Source organism: Barbus barbus (genome assembly GCF_936440315.1).
Source record: "Barbus barbus genome assembly, chromosome: 42".
NCBI classification, from domain to species: domain Eukaryota; kingdom Metazoa; phylum Chordata; class Actinopteri; order Cypriniformes; family Cyprinidae; genus Barbus; species Barbus barbus.
In genome coordinates this window covers 24641517-24663926 of record NC_136720.1, presented here as the reverse complement: position 1 = coordinate 24663926, position 22410 = coordinate 24641517, and the positions used below count along the sequence as shown (strand labels likewise).

The 22410-nt window shown below is 33.2% G+C and overlaps 1 protein-coding gene across 12 annotated transcripts in view; it reads right to left on the bottom strand.

Annotated features, from left to right (window-relative positions):
* LOC306861242 (pleckstrin homology domain-containing family A member 5-like) overlaps positions 1-22410 on the bottom strand; it is a 169892-nt gene that overhangs the window by 3989 nt on the left and 143493 nt on the right. For 2 of the 12 annotated variants that reach the window (XM_079403406.1, XM_079403410.1), the window contains 12 exons: positions 12329-12394; positions 11410-11490; positions 11183-11332; positions 10998-11099; positions 10465-10573; positions 9317-9360; positions 7554-7677; positions 7315-7430; positions 5640-5843; positions 4998-5150; positions 1319-1464; positions 1116-1243 (listed from right to left, as the gene is read on the bottom strand). In XM_079403406.1, coding sequence (XP_079259532.1) covers positions 1116-1243; positions 1319-1464; positions 4998-5150; positions 5640-5843; positions 7315-7430; positions 7554-7677; positions 9317-9360; positions 10465-10573; positions 10998-11099; positions 11183-11332; positions 11410-11490; positions 12329-12394 — 1423 coding nt within the window. Of the gene's footprint in view, positions 1-1115; positions 1244-1318; positions 1465-4997; positions 5151-5639; positions 5844-7314; positions 7431-7553; positions 7678-9029; positions 9165-9316; positions 9361-10464; positions 10574-10997; positions 11100-11182; positions 11333-11409; positions 11491-12328; positions 12395-20189; positions 20244-21611; positions 21732-22410 lie in introns of all 12 variants that reach the window. The other 10 variants (XM_079403408.1, XM_079403401.1, XM_079403409.1 and 7 more) reach the window with 7 other exon arrangements.

Sequence of the window (22410 nt, the reverse complement as noted above, 5' to 3'; positions counted from 1 at the left end):
GACAGACAGACAGAGGCAGGCAGACAGATAAGCTGGTTAATCACACTGACACATTCAAGCAGAGCAATAAATGAAGACTTCTTATCCAGAACATTGTTTAAAAATACTGGAAGAGTCTATTAAATGACTTTCAAATCACTCTTTTGAACCGATTCTTTTTAGTGAATCAAAAGTAAATAGTAGTCGTGCTTAATGTTTTTTTTGATTCACAAATAAAATTCACTGAAAAGTTATAAAACACTCAAATACACAACAGGTGTAGTGTTAGTGGTACCAGCTTCAGGTGAGTTATATTTAAAATGTTAAATATTTCAATGAATATGTAATAATGTAATAAATAAATGAATATGTAAGTTACAAATATATAGACGTTTAAATATATACATATAAATTAATATAGTGTTAATTTATATATAATTTCATAAATAAATGAACGTGTACATAAATATACAAATTAATATATCATTCACTAAAAAGTTATAAAACACCAGCTTCAGGTGCACAGAGTTAATTAACATATAATTTAATAAATAAATGAGTCTATATAGATATTTAAATGCATAAATATACATCATATATTAATTAAAAAATATACATATTTAAATTAATATATAATTAATTTATTTTATAAATGAACAAATGATTAAATATTCAGTTTAGTATATTATTCATTAAAATCAAATTCACAAAAAAGTGATAAAACACTCAAATATACAACAGTTGTATCAGCTTGAGGCGAGTTATATTTTTAATTTAAATATTTAAATTAATATACAAAAAATGTATAAGTTATAAATACAGATATATTTTATATTAATTTAAATATTAAAAGTACTTTAATATATACCATATAATATAGAAGTATAATATATAATAATAAATCAATATAGAAGTTAAAAATATATAGATATTTAAATACATACAATTAAATATACAAATATATAAATATACAAATTAATATATTATTCACTAAAAAGTTTCAAATACAAATAGTGTTAGTGGTTCCGGTTTGAGATACACAGAGCAGTAAGGAGAAGGTCTTTCAACACTTTCCTTTCAATCCAAACATTCTGAATGCAGTTTAATGGAGAAGAGAGCTCATCTTCAGTGCCTACCTGACATCAGTGTGCTGTGTTTGCTGTTGCTCAGCTCATACGACACGTCCTGCTCTTGACTGGAGGGCTTGTCATCCTCCTCATCCTCCTCCTCGGTGCCCACACGCACCATGACGGCCGTCTGTAAGCTGACACACACAGCGGAGAGCGGTCAGTCTTGAGTGTGTGTGTGTGTGTTCAGATCAGTGTGAAGCGGTTTGTACCTGTTCTGAGTGGCCAGAGTCCTGTGGTACTCCAGCGGACTCATGCGTTTGGGCTCTGATTGGTCCTTGTTCAGCACTGGTTTAGGACCCGCGCTCTTCAGAAGAGACTCTTTAATGGAGGCCAATCGGGACAAAGCCGCTTTCTGCTGAGCACAGACACAAACACATCAAATACACAAACGCCATTCACAGGGACCCTACAGAGGGATATTTACAGAGTTGATGATGATATGTATTTAATTTTAAATATATAAATAATAAAAATGACATTCATGTAAGGGTGGTCACAATACCAGTGCCAATAATAGTCCACCATTCTTGATGCCAGTTTTAATACCAATTTAATATCAAAATGCATTAATAAAAATGAGCATATATAACACATAATAATAATTATAATAATAATATAAAGCTGGACCTAACCCAAACAGAATATTATATATAATAAATCAAATATTTTTGCTTATACGACCATGATCAACTGTTTATTTTAGCAGTGTTATTTTTGTATCGTTAAGAAACTATTATGCTTTTTATTCATAGCTTTAATTAAGTTGTATTATTTTCCGTTTTAATTTTAATTTTAGTTTTAGTAATTTTGTTGTGCGCCTTTGACATTTTAATTATATTTTTTATTTGGAATATATTTTATTTTTTTACATGCCTATATAGTTTTTTATCATTATTTATTTCAGTGCTACACAAAGGTTTTTTTTTTTTAGTTAATGATTATTTTATGTTTATGTTTTAGTTAACTATAATAACCCCAGGCAAACTTTAGTAGTGATGCTTGTATGTTTGTGTGTCATACGCATTTACAGGGATTTTGAGCAATGCATTCAAATGACTTTTTCATGAGTTGCCCAGTCATTATTGATGGATAAGGATAAAAACTAATTGTAGATAGCACTCAAAGAACTATTTATGATTTAAAATAATTTATATGATTAATTACTATTAATGATTTAATATATACCTGTATAATTCATGAATATACCTCTCTCTCTCTCTCTCTCATATATATATATATATATATATATATATATATATATATATATACAATTGAAATATTTAAATCATTATATATAATTAATAGTGCTGTCAAACAATTAATCGCATCCAAAATAATAGTTTTTGTTTACATAATATATTTGTGTGTACTGTATATATTATGTATATATAAAATACTCACACATGCATGTATATATTTCAGAAAAATATGTTATGTTTATATATTGTGCATAAAGTGCATATTGCAGGTTAAAAAGTTTTTTCAAATGAATATATAACCTTGTATAAAAATATCATATGAGCCGTTAATGCAGGATTTGAAAATGTTTTACGAGACACGAGGGCACACATTTAGATGAAAAAGTGACGCTTTCCTGGACAGTTCTCAAAAACTGCTTTTTTCAATTATTACGTCACATAAGGGAGTCGTGAGCCGCACTCTGCTTTGAGCGCGTGCGAGTCAGTGTGTTTTCGGTAGTTATTTTTATTTTAATTTATCATTGTCATGGTAAATTATACAACAACTTATATAAGTTGTTGTAAAGCACCGCAGCTAGCTTGTAAGCATTTGCAATATCGTTATATATTTAAAACCGTGTAAAAACGTTACCGTATGAGAAGGTATAACTGGTAAGTTAACCTCATTTTGCTAATATTATTACCATCAAGTCTAGTGACAGCTTAGTGACATTGTTTGCACAGCTAATTGGTAATGTTTTTTTGTCATGTTGTGTGTTTTTAAGGCTTTGGGAGATGGGAGTGTGAAGATCTGAAGCAGAGGAGGCCAGCTGTTATGAACCACCTCTACTGGACCACAGCTTCCACTCCTGATGGAGACGCAGATGTGATGGAGGCCAAGTGGAAAAGCATGGCCAGCAGTGAATGTGATCTAAACTTGTGTTTGCTTCTCCCAGCATATGCCGTCTGAGAGAGGAATACTGCAGGTCACCACAGGCTCCAGGAGAACACAGCACTGTCATGTCCACTACACCTGCTCCTCTCTCCAGATCCCTCCAGAGGATCAACATGATGAGGCTGTTGGTGTATCTCTAGCACAGCCTTCACCATTTAACACTTTAACACATTAGTGTGATACCCAGACTGATAGATTGTTAAATGTTTTTAAATGGGTCAGATGGTATTTCTTTTAGTAGTATATGTTTGGTACATCTACATCTACATATATATTAACAGTTGAAATGTTGTGTTTTGAGTTGGGTTAGTGCTGTATAAATAAAACTGAATTGAATTAACCATAAATGCAGATCTGCTTGATTGTATTTTTTTTTTACTGATTGTCTACAAAATGGGGCCATTCAAAACCTTTATAAAGTCCTCCTTCCTCTGTAAACTATCTTCTAATGGCTGACACAACACATGCACCATTGGCCCAGCGGACAACTTGTCTGTATGCTGTCATTATTGATTGTTATACCAATGGCATTAAAAAGTGTTACTTATAGGTAGTCATGACCTAAATAGAGTTAACTTCTAGAGTTAACTGTTTTAATATTAAAACCTTTAACTATGTATTTATACATGTATACAAGTATTTAGCTTAGAGTAATACTGTAAATGATTTCTGCCCTAAAACATGTGTCTGCTGGCCTGGAGAGGTCTATGCTCCTGTCTGAAGTGCATATAGGCTATCTGTAGCATATATGGGTTCAGACAGCAAGCCTCAAAGCCTGGGTGTAGAGTCAGACACTACACATGAAGTGTGGGGGTCACATTCTCCACTAAGACCCAGTATGTAACGTATCTAACTCCCTGCAGCACTGACTTTCCTCAGCTGTGACCATGGCCTCGCATTTCCTACACAAGCACCTATGAATCAAAAAAACGTGTGTATCTCTCTCTCTCTCTCCTGCGGTGATCACGTAACGTTAGTGTGGGATATTAACGAGTGTAACACGCCTGATCAACGCTTATTAGTTTCTATTACTGGTAAGTATCAATACTCAGATGACCAATACTAGCATTGCTATTGCCTGATTACATTAGCTAACGAACACTGATCTCTCACCAAACACCTGCCCTGTTCTCCTCACATCAACTCAATTTGTCTTCTCTGACCGTTGTTCTGTCTAATCCTGGCCTGTCCTGCTCTCTTGGCTGCCTATCAGGCTCATCATTTGATCTGTGGTCCGTCATATGAGTGTAAATACACATTTAACATTTCCTCAGCGTCCGAACTGGCATTGTTTTCCTGTGGTTTAAATGGACCGCTCTCCCTTTTGATGCATCACTTCCGGTTTTGACGCGTTTCAGATACGGAAGTCAAATTCTCACAAAAATGACTCCAGAAGCCTTAAAGTATATATTTAAAGAAAATCTAGTTCCTACAGTATTTTTCTATACATCGACTCACTGGAGTCTCTAACCTGCAATATGCCCTTTAATATATTTATATATAAATTATGTGAATATAAATATATACATGTAAATATTTTCAAAATATATACTGGGTATGTGTGTGTATTTATATATACATAATAAATATATACAGTACACACGCATATATTAAACAAAAACTGTTATTTTGGATGTGATTAATCGCGATTAATCGTTTGACGGCACTAGAATTATTTTTACAAATTAATTTCATACTTCAAGTTTTTCCAGGAAAGCTGTTCTTGGAAATGTTTGTGCGTGTATGAATATGTACCTTGTTCTCCAAGTTGGCATTTCCAGATTCCACATTCTTGCAGTTTTCTTCTGCATCAGTCGGTTTGGTCGTCAGCTGTGGTTGCTCCTCAGGCGACCTGTCTCTGCGGTCGTCCTGCTCATCTGGAGAGATCACCGGGCTCTTCTTGCGCATCTGAGGGAACAGAGGAGGAAGCGATAAACAAGAAACGCAGGAGACGTTCACAGACGTCCATTCTGAGGCCTGGCAGGAACGCAGCAAGCCGGACAACTGCAAAGTGCAGTGCTGTGGGGAATCATCAGCAGCACAGTGACTCATGGCTTTGAATTACAGCGCGGTTCGGACAGAGCAGGTTTATGAGAGGAAGAGCCCTCAGGACCAGAGGCATGATGGGAATGTGACACGGATGGTCCATTATTGATGTATTCATGTCCTGTGGTAGTCTGAGCTGCTTCACTCATGTGAGACAGTGCAGGTCATGGCCGAGCATTTATAAACCTCAGAATCGTCAACTAACAGACACAAGTGTCATATTTCGGTCATTGAAGTAAAACAGCAACATGAGGCAACAAAATCCCATCCAATAACAACATATCTCATGTTTAAAATGCAGAAATCACAAGCTGGCCAGTGTGTTTTTAATCATATAAACTCCTCTGGTACCTGTAGGGTGTAGTAGGGGTTGTCTTTGGTGAAGGAGAGGCTGCGGGACAGCGATCCGTCCTCTCGTCTTCGTTCACGTAGCGCCCCCTGCTGGTGCCTCCTGATTCGCTCCATCTGCTCCTCCACACTCATGCGTGTTCGGCCCACCTCGACAGCACTGCTCATGTGCTCCACCGCACTGCGTGGACGGTCCTGCGGCTGGGACTAAACACACGCATATTACACTGTATATGCATACACAACTACAAATATTAATATAAAATAAGCAAAAACGATATATTAAACAAAAACATATATAATATATGCATAAACAAATACATATATATTAAATATTCACGTAAATTTTTTTATGTATAATTATCATACAACTATTATTATATAAAGTATAGTATTTCTATTAATATTACATATATAAAATCTAATACTAATATAAATATAATTTATACAAGATTAATATTACTATAAAAGTAATTAATATTAAGAATATATTAAATATAGTACAATTTCACACATATATATATATAATTATATATACACATTCATATTTTATATTATTAATTCACTTATTAAAATATACACAACTATACAAATTAATTTATTAACTTATTATCATGTTATATTAAAAATACATCAAATTGAATCTAAAATGCAAAATAATCTTTTTATTTCTCAGATGGTAACTGGAAGCTAAAGTCATGTCACCAGCGCAGCATATTATTGTTTCAAATGATTATTAGTCTGTGCTAAGCCAAATATGACCAGAATTGAACAAAACCAGCACAACTATTTCTTTGCAAAGTCAAACACAATTCACATTTTTCCTCAGAAAATCTACATTCAATTCTATTAAACATATGATTTGTAGGGATGTAACGATTCACTCAACTCACAATTCGATTCACAATTTTTTTTTTTTTTACAAAATGAGATTTAAGACAAATTATAAATGTATCCTTTTATTATTGCTTGAGCAAAATGCTGCACGTTTCTTTGTGAAAATTTATATATAACACTATAATAATATATTAATATAGCACTTGCATATTATTGCTCTTTTGTTGGTTTTGATTGCTTCTATTCTGCTCATTTGTAAGTCGCTTTGGATAAAACAGCAACATTTTCTTTATGTATCACACATTTACCTCTCGAGTGCTCGAGACTCGAACCCGCAATCTTTGGATTACAAGTCCGACTCTCTAACCATTAGGCCACGACTTCCCCGAAAATGACACCATCAAGACAATGGCAAGGTGTAATTTCAATGTTGACAGTGAATGATATCGGATACACAATGATGACAAAACTATAAATACTATGAAAATGCGTTATATCATTTTTTAAACTAAGATGAAATCCCGCCTACTTGCGGCATAAGCTCCTCCCACTTGCAGGTCTCCGGGCTGCAGCGATAACTACTTGCACTTGTGAACTTTAATATGTATTATACAGAGGCAAGATGAAAAGAAAAAATACCATCTAAACTTTTCTAAAGACAGTAAGTTCCCCTCAGACATACATTCATATAAACTCCTACCACTAATTAAATAGCGATTTGTTTAGCATCTCAACCGATTTGAATCGTCATATATTTGAATAAATTTTCAACCGGCTTGCGGTTAATCATTACATCCCTAATGATTTGTAAAGCAGTATACAGCATAAACTGCATGCTTACTGTTCTGGGATCAGGTTTCTTGCTCTTCCTCAACGTGACATAAGAGGCGATGGTGGAGGATTCAGGCATGGGTGATTTAGTCCTGGGACTGACCACTCCGACGGGGTAAAGTACACCTGACAGACAGAGACAGAGAGATCAGCGACCAGCAGGAAGGCCTTTAGGACTGTGAGTGATATATAGAGTTAATATGCAGAGATAGAAGTGATAAAGAGTTATGTTTGATGTGTTTCAGGCACCTTTGGTGACGCCGGGCGGCTCTTTCTCTGCAGTCTGCTCAGATTTGTCTTCGCCGTTGCTCTCGTCGACCTCGGCTACGGTGGTGAGCTCCGGCTCGCTCTTATACAGTCTGTAATCCGGCCCCTGAGAGCAGAGATTTCACTTGTTTACACATGATTTACTAGACCAGACGAGCCCATTCTGCTGGCGTTACGTGAAGGTTATGATCACGGATTACACAGGAATAAAAAACAAACTAAGCCTCACAAAGGATGAGCTACAAACCTACGCAATGCTGCTGATCTACTGAATGTCTTACAGGAAGCGCTCAAGGATAAACGTTTGATAAAAACCAAGAGGGTTAAAAAGCAAAAAGCACTTGAAAATACAAACCAAGTCAACCCAAATGGATTTTTGAAAAAATATTTTTTTTAACATGAATATTCTGCCCAAAATGCAAACGGTGAACTATTTCTTTATTACAGAGGACAAGAAATGGCACCATATAAGCTTGTAGTGATATGAGAATGAGTAAATAATGACACAACTTGCTTTTTTATGGTGAAATATTCCTTCAAAAGCTGGTATCTAAAGAGCAGGCGACTGATATAATGCAGGCACATAATTTATGCAATTTAATATTTCAAATAGGCTAAATAAAATAGAAATAATAAAAAATTATTTTATTTAGAAATGTTTAATGGTTGCTCTTATTGGTATTATTATTATTAAAATATACATCATTTATTTATTTTTAATGACACCGAATAACCTAAAGTATAGGTAGTGGTTTTATTTTTTTAATGTATTTATTTATTTGACAAATTAAATAATGTCTAGGTGGTCAATATAAATTAACAAAAAAATCAGTCAGAAATTGTGTATGATGTTAAATCAATAGGTTTTCATTTCATTTTCATTTATAGGTAGTCAGTAAAAATTTGAAAGAAATCAGGCAGAAATTATTCATAATGTTAAATAATGTATAGGTGGCCAGTCAAAAATGTACAAAAATTGGAAAGAAATCAGGCTGAAATTATTTAAGATGTTACATAATATGGGTCAGTAAAAATTCATACAAATTTAAAAAGAAAATTAATAAAAATACAAAAAACTGTCTGAAATTGTTTACAGTGTTAATGTAAAGGTGATCAGTATAAATTGATTACATAATACTTAAAATGTCTGAAACTGTTAATGACATTAAATGATGTATAGGTGGTCAGCAAAAAGTTTAATAAAAATATTAAAAACATAAGGCTGAAATTATTTAAGACATTATAACATATAAGTGGTCAGTAAAAATGAATACAGATTTGTAAAAAAATATGTCAGAAATTATTTATGACGTTAAATGATGTATAGATTTATTCTTCTATCGCTAACAAAAACACAATCTAAACTCAAAAGCAAACTGATGCTGGGTTTCTGAAGCGATGGCGATGGGTTAATGAAGATGGGATGGGATGGGCGAGGGGGTCACAGCTGCGTCTTACGCTGTGGGCACCGTTGCGCTGGGCGGCCTTGCGGTCCTCGGGCCGGTGAGGGGTGGTGCGGGGCGCGTGAGGAGGCCGGTCTCCCCCCTCATACGAGTACGGGAGAGGAGGACGCGGAGGCACCGAGTCTGACTCCTACACACAACCGACAGTCACCGCCAACAACCACAGCAGCACAATACAGGTCAACTCGCCCTGAGGATCGTTAGTGTGTGTGTCTGTGTGTGTGCGCTCGTTTAGACAATTACACAAACATTATCATCATGATGTCTGGAATAATCACTTACTTCACTTTTATGCAGGTTTGACAGGGGGTTTGCGCCAGGAAAACCTATAAATACAGGAGGAGGGTAACATCTTTATGAATTTTTTTGTTAACTAAAATGAAAACTATGGTTTCAGTTAATTGAAATAAAGCTGGAATGAAATAATAAATATTAGATGAAAAACTGGTATGAAAATTAGAAATGTTGCCCTGACAACTAACTAAAATGTGTTTATTTATTTATTTATTTATTTAGTCATTTAGCAGACGCTTTTATCCAAAGCGACTTACAAATGAGGACATAAGAAGCAATCAAAACCAACAAAAGAGCAACAACGTGCAAGTGCTATTACAAGTCTTGGTTAGCCTAACGCAGTACAGATAATTATTATTATTATTGTTATTTTTAATAAAAAGACATAGATAAAATACAATTAGAATAGTTTAAGTACTAAAATCACTAAAACTATAAATTCATAATAAATTTAAGGTAAACTGTGATAATTAATATTAAATAAATAATAATAACAACTGCTAGATAGCCAGTTATTACTGGCAAATTAAAAAAACAAGTAAAAACTATAATAATTGTCAAAATAAATCTTAATACATGAAAATGTACGATTTAAAATAAGACATTTTGAAGTATAAATATAAATTTATCAGACACTTTAAAGTATAAATCTAAATACAGAAATATTAAAAGGAAATTGGAAAAGGTTTAAAATTGTATCATTTGTCTTGTGTTATTATTGCAAATTACTGTAAATAGATTTATGAAAAAATATATGTAAAAAGTAAAATACTAATTCAAACAAATCTTAAGTAATACATGAAAATGTACAGTTTTTAAAATACACATTAAAGTATAAAACTAAATAGAGTTATAAAATGGAAATTGGAAAAAGTCAATTGTCGTGTTATCACTAATAAAGAATAAATAATTATTAAAAAAAGTATAAAAATTTTAAAATAAATCTTAAATAATATATGTGACCCTGGACCACAAAACCAGTCTTAAGTGTACATTTTTCAAAATCAAGTAGAAATCTGAAGAAGATTTTTTTTTTTAAAAAAGAAGTCATTACTGTTGATGGTGTCTGTTAGTGACGTGTTGTTGATTATCAGTGAGCTGAGTTGCTGTTCTGAGTGTGTTTGTGTGTTTCTCACTGGGTTCTGTGTATCTCTTGGGTTTGTTCTTGTTCAGCGCCTCCATCACATCCTGAATCCTCCACAGCTCCTTCTGGATCTGGACGTGTTTTTGGCTGGGTGGCTCCGTCTGCACGCACACACACACCTCAGCTCAATGTCTATTGGAGTCATTTTCAATATACACTATATTGCCAAAAGTAATTTGTGTTCGTTGATGAGTTTTTGGCTCGAGGTCTGCATTTAAAGTCACACCAGAGGTGTTCAGCTGGCTTTCTGCAGACCAGTCAAGTTCTTCCACACTGACTCAATCAGTCGGTTCTTTTTGAACCTTGCCTTATACACAGAGGCACTGTCATGTTAGACTAGTTAGGGTGCTGCTATAAAATTAGAAGCACACAATTCCCTAGAATATCATTATATGCTTTAACATTAAGATTTGTACTCGTGGAAATGACTAAAGTAGTCAAACCTGTTCATTAGAAGGGGGTGTCTAAATATTTTTTTTTGCCAATATAATGTACATACTGCTAGTATTCAATCACACGTGTCACCTGTGGACTCCCGAGGGCCTCCAGCTGCTCCAGCAGGTTAGTTTTGGCCATTGTGACATCCGCCTCCAGCCGATCGTACTCCCTCCAGCTCCGCTCCAGCTCCTGTCAGCAGCACAGCATTATAGGTGAGCGACTGAGAGCGTGTAGCATTGCATTAATCAAAGCAAATGGAACGAGGGACGTACGGTGTTGACGCGTGACACCTCTCTGCAGGTGCTGAGCAGGCCGCTCTGCAGGACGTCCCGCTGCTGGATGACGCTCTGCACCGCCACAGGGTTTTCAGCGCTCATCTCGATCTCCTGACTGGCCGACAGCAAGGCCGTCTCCAGCGTGTGCTGCAAACACACACATGCACGAGTGAGACGGGCGTCACAACTAACAGCTAGACGCTGAGGAGGGAGATGTTTGCTACCTTTTCTCTGTGGAGCTGCTGCAGTTTTTCTTCTTGATTTCTCACTACTTTATCCTGCTCACATAGTCGACTTAACTTCGCCTGCAACGTTACAAATATACAACAATAATTATGACAGAATAATGGGTACGTTTCAGTCTCCAATGAATGTGAGTTTGTAAAAATTGCATGAAGAATAATTATACAAGAATTTGGGGAAAAATAATTTGGAATAAAATGTTTAATTTTATTTAAAATTTTAATAAAATACACGTTTATATTTATAATTATTTTTCAATAATTATGACAGAATAATGGGTACGTTTCAGCACCCTGAAAAGCTTTATATGACGTACAGAGCAGTATTTATTCTTAGTTTGCTCTCAGACTTCAGTAAAAGTTTTATAATTCCATATTTAGTCCATATTCCATATTCATATTAATCTCTATTCATGCCTTCGAACATTGCTAATTAATGATCATCCACTAACATGCTATAATACATCTTGACGACTATTTAACAGCATTTTGAACTTAGCTGGCAAAGATAAAAAAAAAAAAAACTGATCAAGAAAAAAAGTTTTTTTTAAATGCTATTTTTAAAAGATGTTAAAGTTTTTTTTATTATTTTTTATAAATAGTTACATTTTAAAAGATGAATTTAATGTTTAAACTAAATTATAATTTATAAATATTTTGACTTTAAATTTGCCTATTTGCCTGAAAAGTAGTTTAATCATCAACAATTTTTAAACTGATTTGTGTTTAATAATTCATGCTTCAAGTTTCATAATTCACTCCTAATGATAAATTGCGGTATAACAGTTTTTTTGTATAATACATTTTTTTGAAAGTTTAACAGAAGCACAAACTCAAATAATATGTCACAATGTAATCATACAATCATGCAAACGATCAGTTGACAGTAAGACTCGCTTACATCGATGTCCAGCTCCTCAGGTCTGTATAAGTAGGTGTTTTCTCTGTACTCTTCAGGACTCATCTGCTGAAATGAGAGGAAATAATGTAAGATATGATATGCATTATATAATAAATCCTAGAGAGTGTTATATGCTGCTCTAGACTGCTGTGAGACTCTGTGCATGAAGCGATGGAGCAAGCGACATGAGCCTGTGTACAGTTGATCTACTACTGCCGTTCATGCAACTTACTCATCAATATGCTGTCAAATGAAGGCAAAAAACAAATTGAGACTTTAAGTAATGAACTTTTTGCAACAGTAACTTCAGTAAATCCTCTAACATTTGCAGCTGGTGTAATATTAATGTGTGGCGCTGTGCAGCAGAGATCTTTATGTACAGTCACACTGTATACAACAGCACTGGGACCGACACCAACCACACAATCCACATTAAACATGCAAACTCCATCTAAACAGGAGGAGGAAGCAAACGGGAACGTATGATGGAAGTTTTTGTATATATATGTAATATATTTTTTGTAATACATATATGGATCCACACTGCAGAAAATGATTTCCTTACTCTGTACTTTTGTCTTGTTTTCCAGTACAAGTACCTAAATATTCTTGAATCAAAAAACATTTACTTGAAGAGCAAAATTATAAGCATTTTTGGATCATGTTTCAAAAATAGGTAGGGCTAATGTAAAAAGAAATTAATAAAACAAATATCTGCCGGTGGGGCCAGAAAAATAAGCTTCCTTTCCCACTGATTCAAGTAGATTTTTCTGACCCCATTTATGATATTTTTATTAACACTTCACTTAAAACCTTTATGCATAATGCATTATAAAAGGTATTCGTAATGTTTGTTATAATGCATTATATATTTTCATAAATAATTGTAAACAGTTAAAATGCATTATAATATTTGCAGATTTCTTGTTGCATCTAAAAATGGTTATTACAAGGCATAATTAATGCATCAAAATACTTTCATAATGCATCATATACAAAGGCTTCAAGTAAATTAGTGATTTCTAAGTGAAAATGTTTCACTAATTAATGAATATGGAAGATATATGAATATATTGTGAATATTTTATGTACAAAATCAGTTTTTTTCTTCAAATAAATTAACATGATTTCTATATGAATTTTTTTTTTTCTTTTTAGTTTTTATGAAATATTCTTCACATTAAGGTAATAACATGAATATATATTATGAAATATGAATACATTTGAACATTTTATGTAGAAAAAATTTAATTTGTTCTGCTTATATATGATGTTGTGAGTAAAAGTAAAAAATAAGCTAAACTATGCCACTGTTATAAAAACAAAAAAATAGTCTTAAAAAATTGCTATATATATATATATATATATATATATATATATATATATATATATATATATATACACATATACATATATATATATATATATATATATATATATATATATATATATATATATATATATATATATACATATACATATACATATACATATATATATATATATATATATATATATATATATATATATATATATAGCAATTAAAAAAAATCTCAAGTAAAGTGTTACCAATCATTTTGTGTTAAACTATTTTTTAAGGGTGTTTTCACACCTTGCACGCTTCCTCTCTTAGCTCGGTTCCTTTGGGCATATGTGAACAAGGCAATCGCGCTCGGATACGCGCCAAAACAATCGGTCCGAGACCACCTGAACGAGGTGGTCTCAGCTCGATTGAAAAACGGAGCGGTTTGGTTGTAGTGAGAAAGCAATCCGATCCAACGGACCAGGCTATATCACACTGTATAATGGGTAATTACGTAAATTCCCTGAAAAGCAGTGGGTGCGCACGTCTTCGCCATTCAGAATCAAAGCGCGCCTTTTCATTTTATAATATCTTAATGCTCTTCATATGGGTGCATTTTAACAATGTTTTGCAGACGAATCCTGGACTCCTACTCAAAATGATAAATTAATAAATATATTGACAGCTACAAAAAAACAACAACAAGCCCTCAAAGCTGTTGTCGTTCCATCCTGACATTTACATTTATTCATTTAGCTGATGCTTTTATCCACAGCGACTTACAATTGCTATATATATCAGAGATCGCACGCCTCTGGAGCAACTAGGGGTTAAGTGTCTTGCTCAGGGACACATTGGTGTCTCACAGTGGATTCGAACCCGGGTCTCTCACACCAAAGGCATGTGTCTTATCCACTGCGCCATCACCACCCACCGCTGACACCACCACCACTCTCTGTGAGAGAGAGTTTGCCTGCGTCCCAATGTGCATACTATCCATCCTAAATTCTATGTGATAGTAGTAATTTTCAATACTATTTAGAGCAGATAGGGTGGATAGTATGTACATTGGGCAGGCTTTGTTTGCCTCTCTTTCCAAATGAATCATTAATTGTCATTCCAGCTCCATGGAACTTTGACCAATGAGAGGACAGTTTACTCGCACGTGACTTGTATTAACAATTTTGGCCCGTTTAGAAACTTTGCTGTGTGAATGCGAACCGCACCAAGAATAAAAAGCATCATTGTATTAATTTTAATCCCTGTTTCGGAACAAAGCAATCGATCTACAGGTGTGAAAACACCTTAAAACTTAATATCTTTGATGTAAATATATGTTGGATTAAAGACGTTTGAATATTTGTACTGAAAACAGTACAAAAATACTGAGTAAGAAAGTCATTTTTTGCAGCGCACAGACACATTCATTCACACTTTTCCACATCCGGATGAGTTTATGTAGATATGAATCATCTCATCACGGAAATAAAGATGCTTCAGCACCATCTGGTGTGCTAAAAACAGAAGAAATCACTAAACTGTTAACAGCGCTCGTGTTGTACATGTTCACATCTGCTACGGGACACCAGAGGCACACAAACACAGAGTTTGAGCGACAATTTAAAAGAAAATTTGAACGGATTGTGTGTTGGAAACTATCTGGAGGTTGATTCGGGAGGTTTCAGGAGGTCAGTCTGCCGCAGTAGATGTTCCCTACAGGCCCGCGGTAATTACCGTCCCCTTGGTCGCGTTTGTCAGCGCTCCAGTTAGTGTGACTAATGAAAACCCCAAAGCCCTCTCACGTTTGGCCACTGGCCAGCTGGGAGCCGCTCGCACTCTACAGGATTTCTGAGATTTCACAGCACCATGCGAGGAAGCTGCTGCAGGAGATCCGAGGAAAAATCTAAACTCAAGACAACTGAGACGTGAGACGCGACCATCCAGTATATAACCAGCTAACTTCATCAGCACCATCAAACAGTGAGAATAACAGTGTGATGGAAGCAACTCACGCTATTTATCTGTTGCAAATTACTTCTAACTGCAGCGATTGCATGTCTTCTAATAACGCATACTTTGGAAGTTTTATGCTTAAGAATAAATACACTTTTAGAATGTTCAGTGCATTTATGGAATATTTTCACACTAAGCTACTAAAATGAATAAAAAATATGAACATACCTAAATATTTCATGTATAAAATCTTGATGTTTTTCTAGCTAATATCTGATGCTATGAGCGAAACTATAATAAAATAAGTGAAATAATCCCATTGTCATAAGCACAAAAATATAGTTTTAATAAACAAATTGCAAAATGCTCTTTCAATGGCTAGTAAGAAATAATTATGGCTAATAACGTCTTTATTATTCTCTAAATTCTTTGGAATTTTCTTTGCCACAAGTCAAATGATTTAAATGTTGAAGTTGTAAAAAAAAAGATTATTGCAGTATATTTGACAAGAAAAACAATTAAAAAATAAAATTTTTAATTCAGTGTTACTTACAGTTTACTTGTGAAACTTCATTTCTGAGTGTTTCACCAATATTTTTCACATTAAGCTACTAAAATGAATATTTCCTTATTTTATGTACAAAATCGTGATGTTTTTCTAGCTCATATGATGCTACATATCTAGCTAGTAACTGATTTTATTGGAGTGATACACACAAAAATGCAGTTTTAATAAAAATATTTCACAATACAGTTTCAATGGCTATTAAAGAAACATTTATTTATAATTTAAAGTCTTAATTTAAGGCTACTAAAATTAATATGTACAAAATATAGCTATATTTACATTAAGTTTAAATTAAAAATCAATTGGCCGATTTTCTTTATTCTTACAAGTAAAACTGTCTTTTGTACTATTTTTAATAAAACTATATATTGGTGCTTATAACAATGGTATTATTATTATTATTTTATTACAGTTTCACTCATATCAGCATAATCCCACTGTCATAAGGACAACAATTAAGGTTTATTAAATATCTTCCATTGCAAAAAATAGCTTTAAATGGCCAATAAATCCTTAATTCATTCGGAATTGTTTGCAACATGACACTTTAAACTTTGACCAGTTTGCTGACTTTATGAAGCTCTGCCAATGTTTACCCAACAATTTGCATGACATCATGGCGTTTCTGTTTACCGAAGGCCCGTTCACACCAACAACAATTATTTTTTTATGTTGCTTTAAATACTTGAGTAGTAATTGGGTGGGATTTTGATTGGCTGTCAATGTTTTTGTCGTTTTATAACGCTTTTAGTGATATTGTTCTTCTGTGTCGTTATCGTTTTAGTCATGACTTCTCTATATACTTAAAGAATGATTGTTAAAACTTTATAATTGCAGTTTTCATCTGATGTGAATGGGCCTTTAAAGCTCATAAAACCTGTGCAATGCTTTTCTTTTGGAGGTCAAAAGGCTTGGTAAACCACACTGGTCTCCGGTCACACACGCGAGTCTGCGCTAACACATGAAAGCCGGCGTGATGGATGAAGTCATTGCTAATGAACGGCACATTAGCACCAGGCAGCTGTGATTCCCACGGAACGATCAAGCCATGCCAATACTAGTTCCACTTTCAACAGGAAAACAACAACAACAAGGAGAACCAATGGGATGTGCTGGAGCGAAACCGACAAAGGATGGGGCAGTGGGGGGTGGAGCTTCGACAAAGAGGCGGGGCCCATGACACAAGAGGGGAGGAGCATAACCGTGTGTTCCAAGACCTTACTTGCTGGTACAGTTGCGGCCTTGGCGCCGAGTTCTCAATCATTGTGTGAATCATGAAGATTATTGGCTCATTCTCCTTCATCTAGTGCACGAGGAGGAGGAGTAACAGGAATTATCAAAACACTGTGTTTTTACAGCTTCTGACCCTCACAAATGATCACATGTCTGCTTTACTCGTGCATTTTTCCTGTTCGCTGTTCCAGAGTAATGCAATACAATGTTAAAAGACAATGAATGGTTCCTGTCAAAGAAAGTGAAGAACATTTGCTGGATAATGTTATTCTATTTTCAAAAAGATCATTGACAAAAGCTTAACTTAAAACCTCAAACTGTCCACCAAGATATGTTTAATCAGAGATGCAGACTTCACTGAGATGTGCTTCATAATAATATAAATATATATATTTTTAACTGTATTAGTATTAATTTTTATGTAAGAATTACAGGAAACTTCAAACTACAAGAGCCTGGGTTGTTATTAACTAAAACATAAAAAACTTCTAAAACTACTAAAAATCAATGAAATGAACCTAACATAAAAAAATATAAATATTAAATTCAACTTAATTTTTTAAATATCGCCTTTGAAACTCATAAATAAAAATGACAAATACTGAAATAAAAAAGCTACATAGAAATATTAATTAATATATATTTTTTTAAATCGTAATAAATATAAATACTATAATATTAAAATAAATACTAATAAAATAACACCAGTCAAGAGAGTAGAAAATCTCTCTAAATAAATAGAAATAATATTTAGAATTTATATAACAGAATTATTCAACTACATTCATGAAAAATAAAATAAAATATAATTATTGAACTCAACCTCAAAAGAAAAGAAAAATAAATATCGCCTTTGCAACTAAAATAAGTTAAATAAATAAAATGACAAACTAAAACTGAAATAAAAAATTAAAGCGACATAAAAATATATAAAAATTATTAAACTTTAAAAGTCAAATTATTCAACTACATCAATGTTTTATGGGATGAATTTTCCATTCCGTCAGTTACTGAATACTTGCTTATGTGTGTGTATATATATATATATATATATATATATATATATATATATATACACACATACACACACACCTTGGTCCACAAAACCAGTCATAAGGGTCAATTTTCAAAATTGAGATTTATACATCATCTGAAAGCTGAATCAATAATCTTTCCATTGATGTATGGTTTGTTAGGATCGGATAATATTTGGCTGAGATACAACTATTTGAAAACAAATCTAAATATTGAGAAAATCTCCTTTAAAGTTGTCCAAATTAAGTTCTTAGCAATGCATATTACTAATCAAAAATGAAGTTTTGATATATTTATGGTAAGAAATGTACAAAATATCTTCATGGAACACGATCTTTACTTAATATCCTAATGATTTTTGGCATAAAAGAAAAATTATTTTGACCCATACAATGAATTTTTGCTATTACAAATATGCCCCAGCGACTTAAGACTGGTTTTGTGCTCCAGGGTCACATCTAGGGTACAACGGGGCTAAAGGCCCACCTTAAGAACAAATGTGCTATTCACTGCGACTAAAATTTATAATTGCCGAAAAAATATGTACGTTGTATTGAACATTAATGGAGCAACAGATTTTGTGTGAAAATAAATCATTCAAGTCGTTTATTTTGTTTAAAAATCTTGTAATAAATGTATGAGGTGGCATGGGGTAAAAGGGACCCGGTATTGACAAATACTTCAGCTAAAATTATGTTTTGTTTAATAATGTCGAAGTTAATACTTGTTAAAAACAATCACTTTAGCAAAGTTTGTACTGTTTTCTGCTTAATTTGAAAAAAATTATAAAATAAAATAAAATTGTTCAATAAATATAGGCCTACTGTCATTAAAATGTTAATATAAAAAATATATATTTAAAATACAGAAATAAAATCATTTTAATAAGTAAATATTCTGAAAGTATTAAAGGAGATCCAATAATAATTGAAAATATATTTACAGTAGTAACAACAAATGATATTTTATTATATGATATGATTAATATCATGTTTGTAAATATGATGGTTTCATTCTAAACATGGTGATTATCTCTAATATAGACACATACATAATATATATGATATTTATAACAATATAATATATTATATTTACCATCTGAAGCTAACTATGTCATGTAAACAAATTGAAAAAAAATCAATCTATTAATTATATTTAGCATATTAATTATATTTATAATTATATAAAGCAGGGACGCTTTTTACCCCAAATACATACTTTTACATATTCTTTCGTTATTTAAAAACTGTTGCTTTTAAACTGAAAACCATGAAGATCTTTGTCTCAAAATATATGTAGTAATTTTAGCGATTCTCATTTGTATATATATATATATATATATATATATATATATATATATATATTCATTCTGTCAATTCTTAGAGCTGTTATACATGAAATGCAATTCCTCAAGCAAGGGCTTTAAAAATAGACAAGTCTCTGCTGTGATCTATTAGTTAAATGAAAAATACAATACATTCACAGCAGGCTACCTCTGAGAATTAAGCCTGACAAACTAAACAATGCCAATGAATCCAGCTTCATGTTTTGTTGCTAAAAAATGCTTTACATGAACTGCTATTTTAAGAGACACCATCTGCATTCAACAGAACTTCTACAGAACAAAGAACTGCAGCAGATGCACTGAGGGCCGGAGAACAGAGAAAACGCTCGAGTTTGATCTGTGCTGCAATAAAAGTACAGTAGCCAGAGAAATAAGTCAATGAGAGAGAGAGAAACAGGAAGTGAGAAACAGGAAAGGCCCTCACCTGGCTGTCCAAGTGCATGAGATTCCTCTGTAGGTGATGGGAAAGTATTTCACTCTAGAGATGGCAAGAGAAAGAGGATGAGAGGAGAGCAGTGAGAAAAACCAGAGACGTGGGCTTCAGAGCAGGGGAAGTGCAAAAGAAAAACTCAAGCCGTTCAACAACTGCAAACTACGCTTTCTTCTCAAGTTCATCATGCACTTTTATGAGCGAGACGAAGCAAGCCAAAGAGCAAATCAGAAATGAGGTTCTTGCACATAAAAGGGTCCACCAAAGAAAATATCTACAGTAGCTATCAAAAGAGGATTGCAAACAGAAACACAACTGCTGATCATGTTCCTCAAACAGCGTCAGATGCATGCAGCAGCCGCACAAAACATGATCCAAACCTACAGGACTGAAGGGATTTCACATGTTAGAGGAAAGGAAGAGACGTTTCTCCAAACAGCGGCTCAAAAGATTGGAATAGTTAAGATTTATTGAATAAAGGCTCACCAAGGTTGCATTTATTTGATCAAAAATGCAGTAAAATTACAAAATATTATTACAATTTATATAGTATCAATTTTGATATGTTTTAAAATGTAATTTATGTAGTTTTCAGCACCTTTATTCAGCAGTCTTCAGTGTCACATGATCCTTCTAATATGCTCAGTTAATGCTTAATATTTTTGTGGAAACTGTTAAGTCTCTCTCTCAGTCTCTCGCTCTCTCTCTCTCTATATATATATTAGAAACAACATTAATTTGAATTATAAATCTCTTGTAATATATAGTAATAATTTATACAGTATGTATATTTTAAGGCTTTTTTCCAACAAAAATGGGAAATTATAATTATGAATTATTATTATTTACTTTTGAATGGTAGTGTATCACAGTTTCCTCAAAATGATGAAGCAGCACAACAGTTTCTAACATTAATAATAGAAAGAAATGCTTCTTGAGCAGCAAATCAGCATATGAGATAATGATTTCGTGTGACACTGAAGACTGGAGTAATGATGCTGAAAATTCAACTTTGCATCACAGGAATAAATTACAATTTAACATATATTCACATAGAAAACAGCTATTTTAAAAGGTAAAATATTTTATATTATTAATAATTTTTTTTATAATTTTAATTATTTTTATTAATTAATTATTATTAATTATTTATTTACTGTATTTTTAGTCATATAAATGCAGCCTTGGTGAGATGTCATTCAAAAATCTTAATTATTCCAAACTAGTGTGCACTAAATCTGGCATTGAAACGCATTTATTTAGACATCATCCAATCCACAACAGCATGCGGAAGCAATGGGAAAACCACCAGACTTAGAAATGGACAGGCTGGGTTGTGGGGTGGCCGGGGTTTGGCGAGGGGACTAACAAGCCCTTCACTCTGGGATGCACAGGCTAACAATCCGCGAGGCTGACCTTTGGGTTGGCGGCATCGAGGTTTAGCTGCATTAGCTGAGCGAGCGTGTGCTCGCGGAGGCTGTTGAGCTCGGCCTGCTGCCGCCGGAGCTTGATGAGCAGCAGGGTCAGTTCCTCTGGCTGCAGCGGGCGACAGGAGCAGCGTTAGTGTGGGCCGTCGTGAAGGGGGTTATGGGAAATCGAGCCATGTTTGATACAGAATAAACTAGTATAGTAACCATGAATGACCACGCAGGTTCTCGAGCTAGAAACTAATTATAGGCTGGTTTGAATTACAATTTTCTATTAACAATGGAAAATCAAAATCAATTTAATATAATAAAAATTATTAAAACTAAAATTTAAAATAAAAACAAAAATAAAAGTTTTTTTAAATAATAATAAATACTATAATAGTATATAAATAAGTTTAAGTTAAGGTTCAATTTGCTTTCAAGAATGGAAAAATTAAGCACAACAGAATTACTGAAACTAACTAAAATTAAAATAAAATAAAATAATGCTTATTCAAAATATTAATAAATAGTATAAATAATATTAAGTAGAAAATCTGTAATTTATATATATACGTATATACAAACATTCATATATAATTAAGCAGCACAAAATTAATAAAACTAAACTTAAAAATACACATTATTATAAAATAATAAATATTATAATAGTACATAAATAAGTTGAAATTAAGTTTTAAGTTTAAATTTGTATTCAAGAATGTAAAATCAAGCACAACAAAATTACTAATAATTTAATTTAGATAACGTAATAAAAACAAAAGCTAATTTAAAATATTAATAAA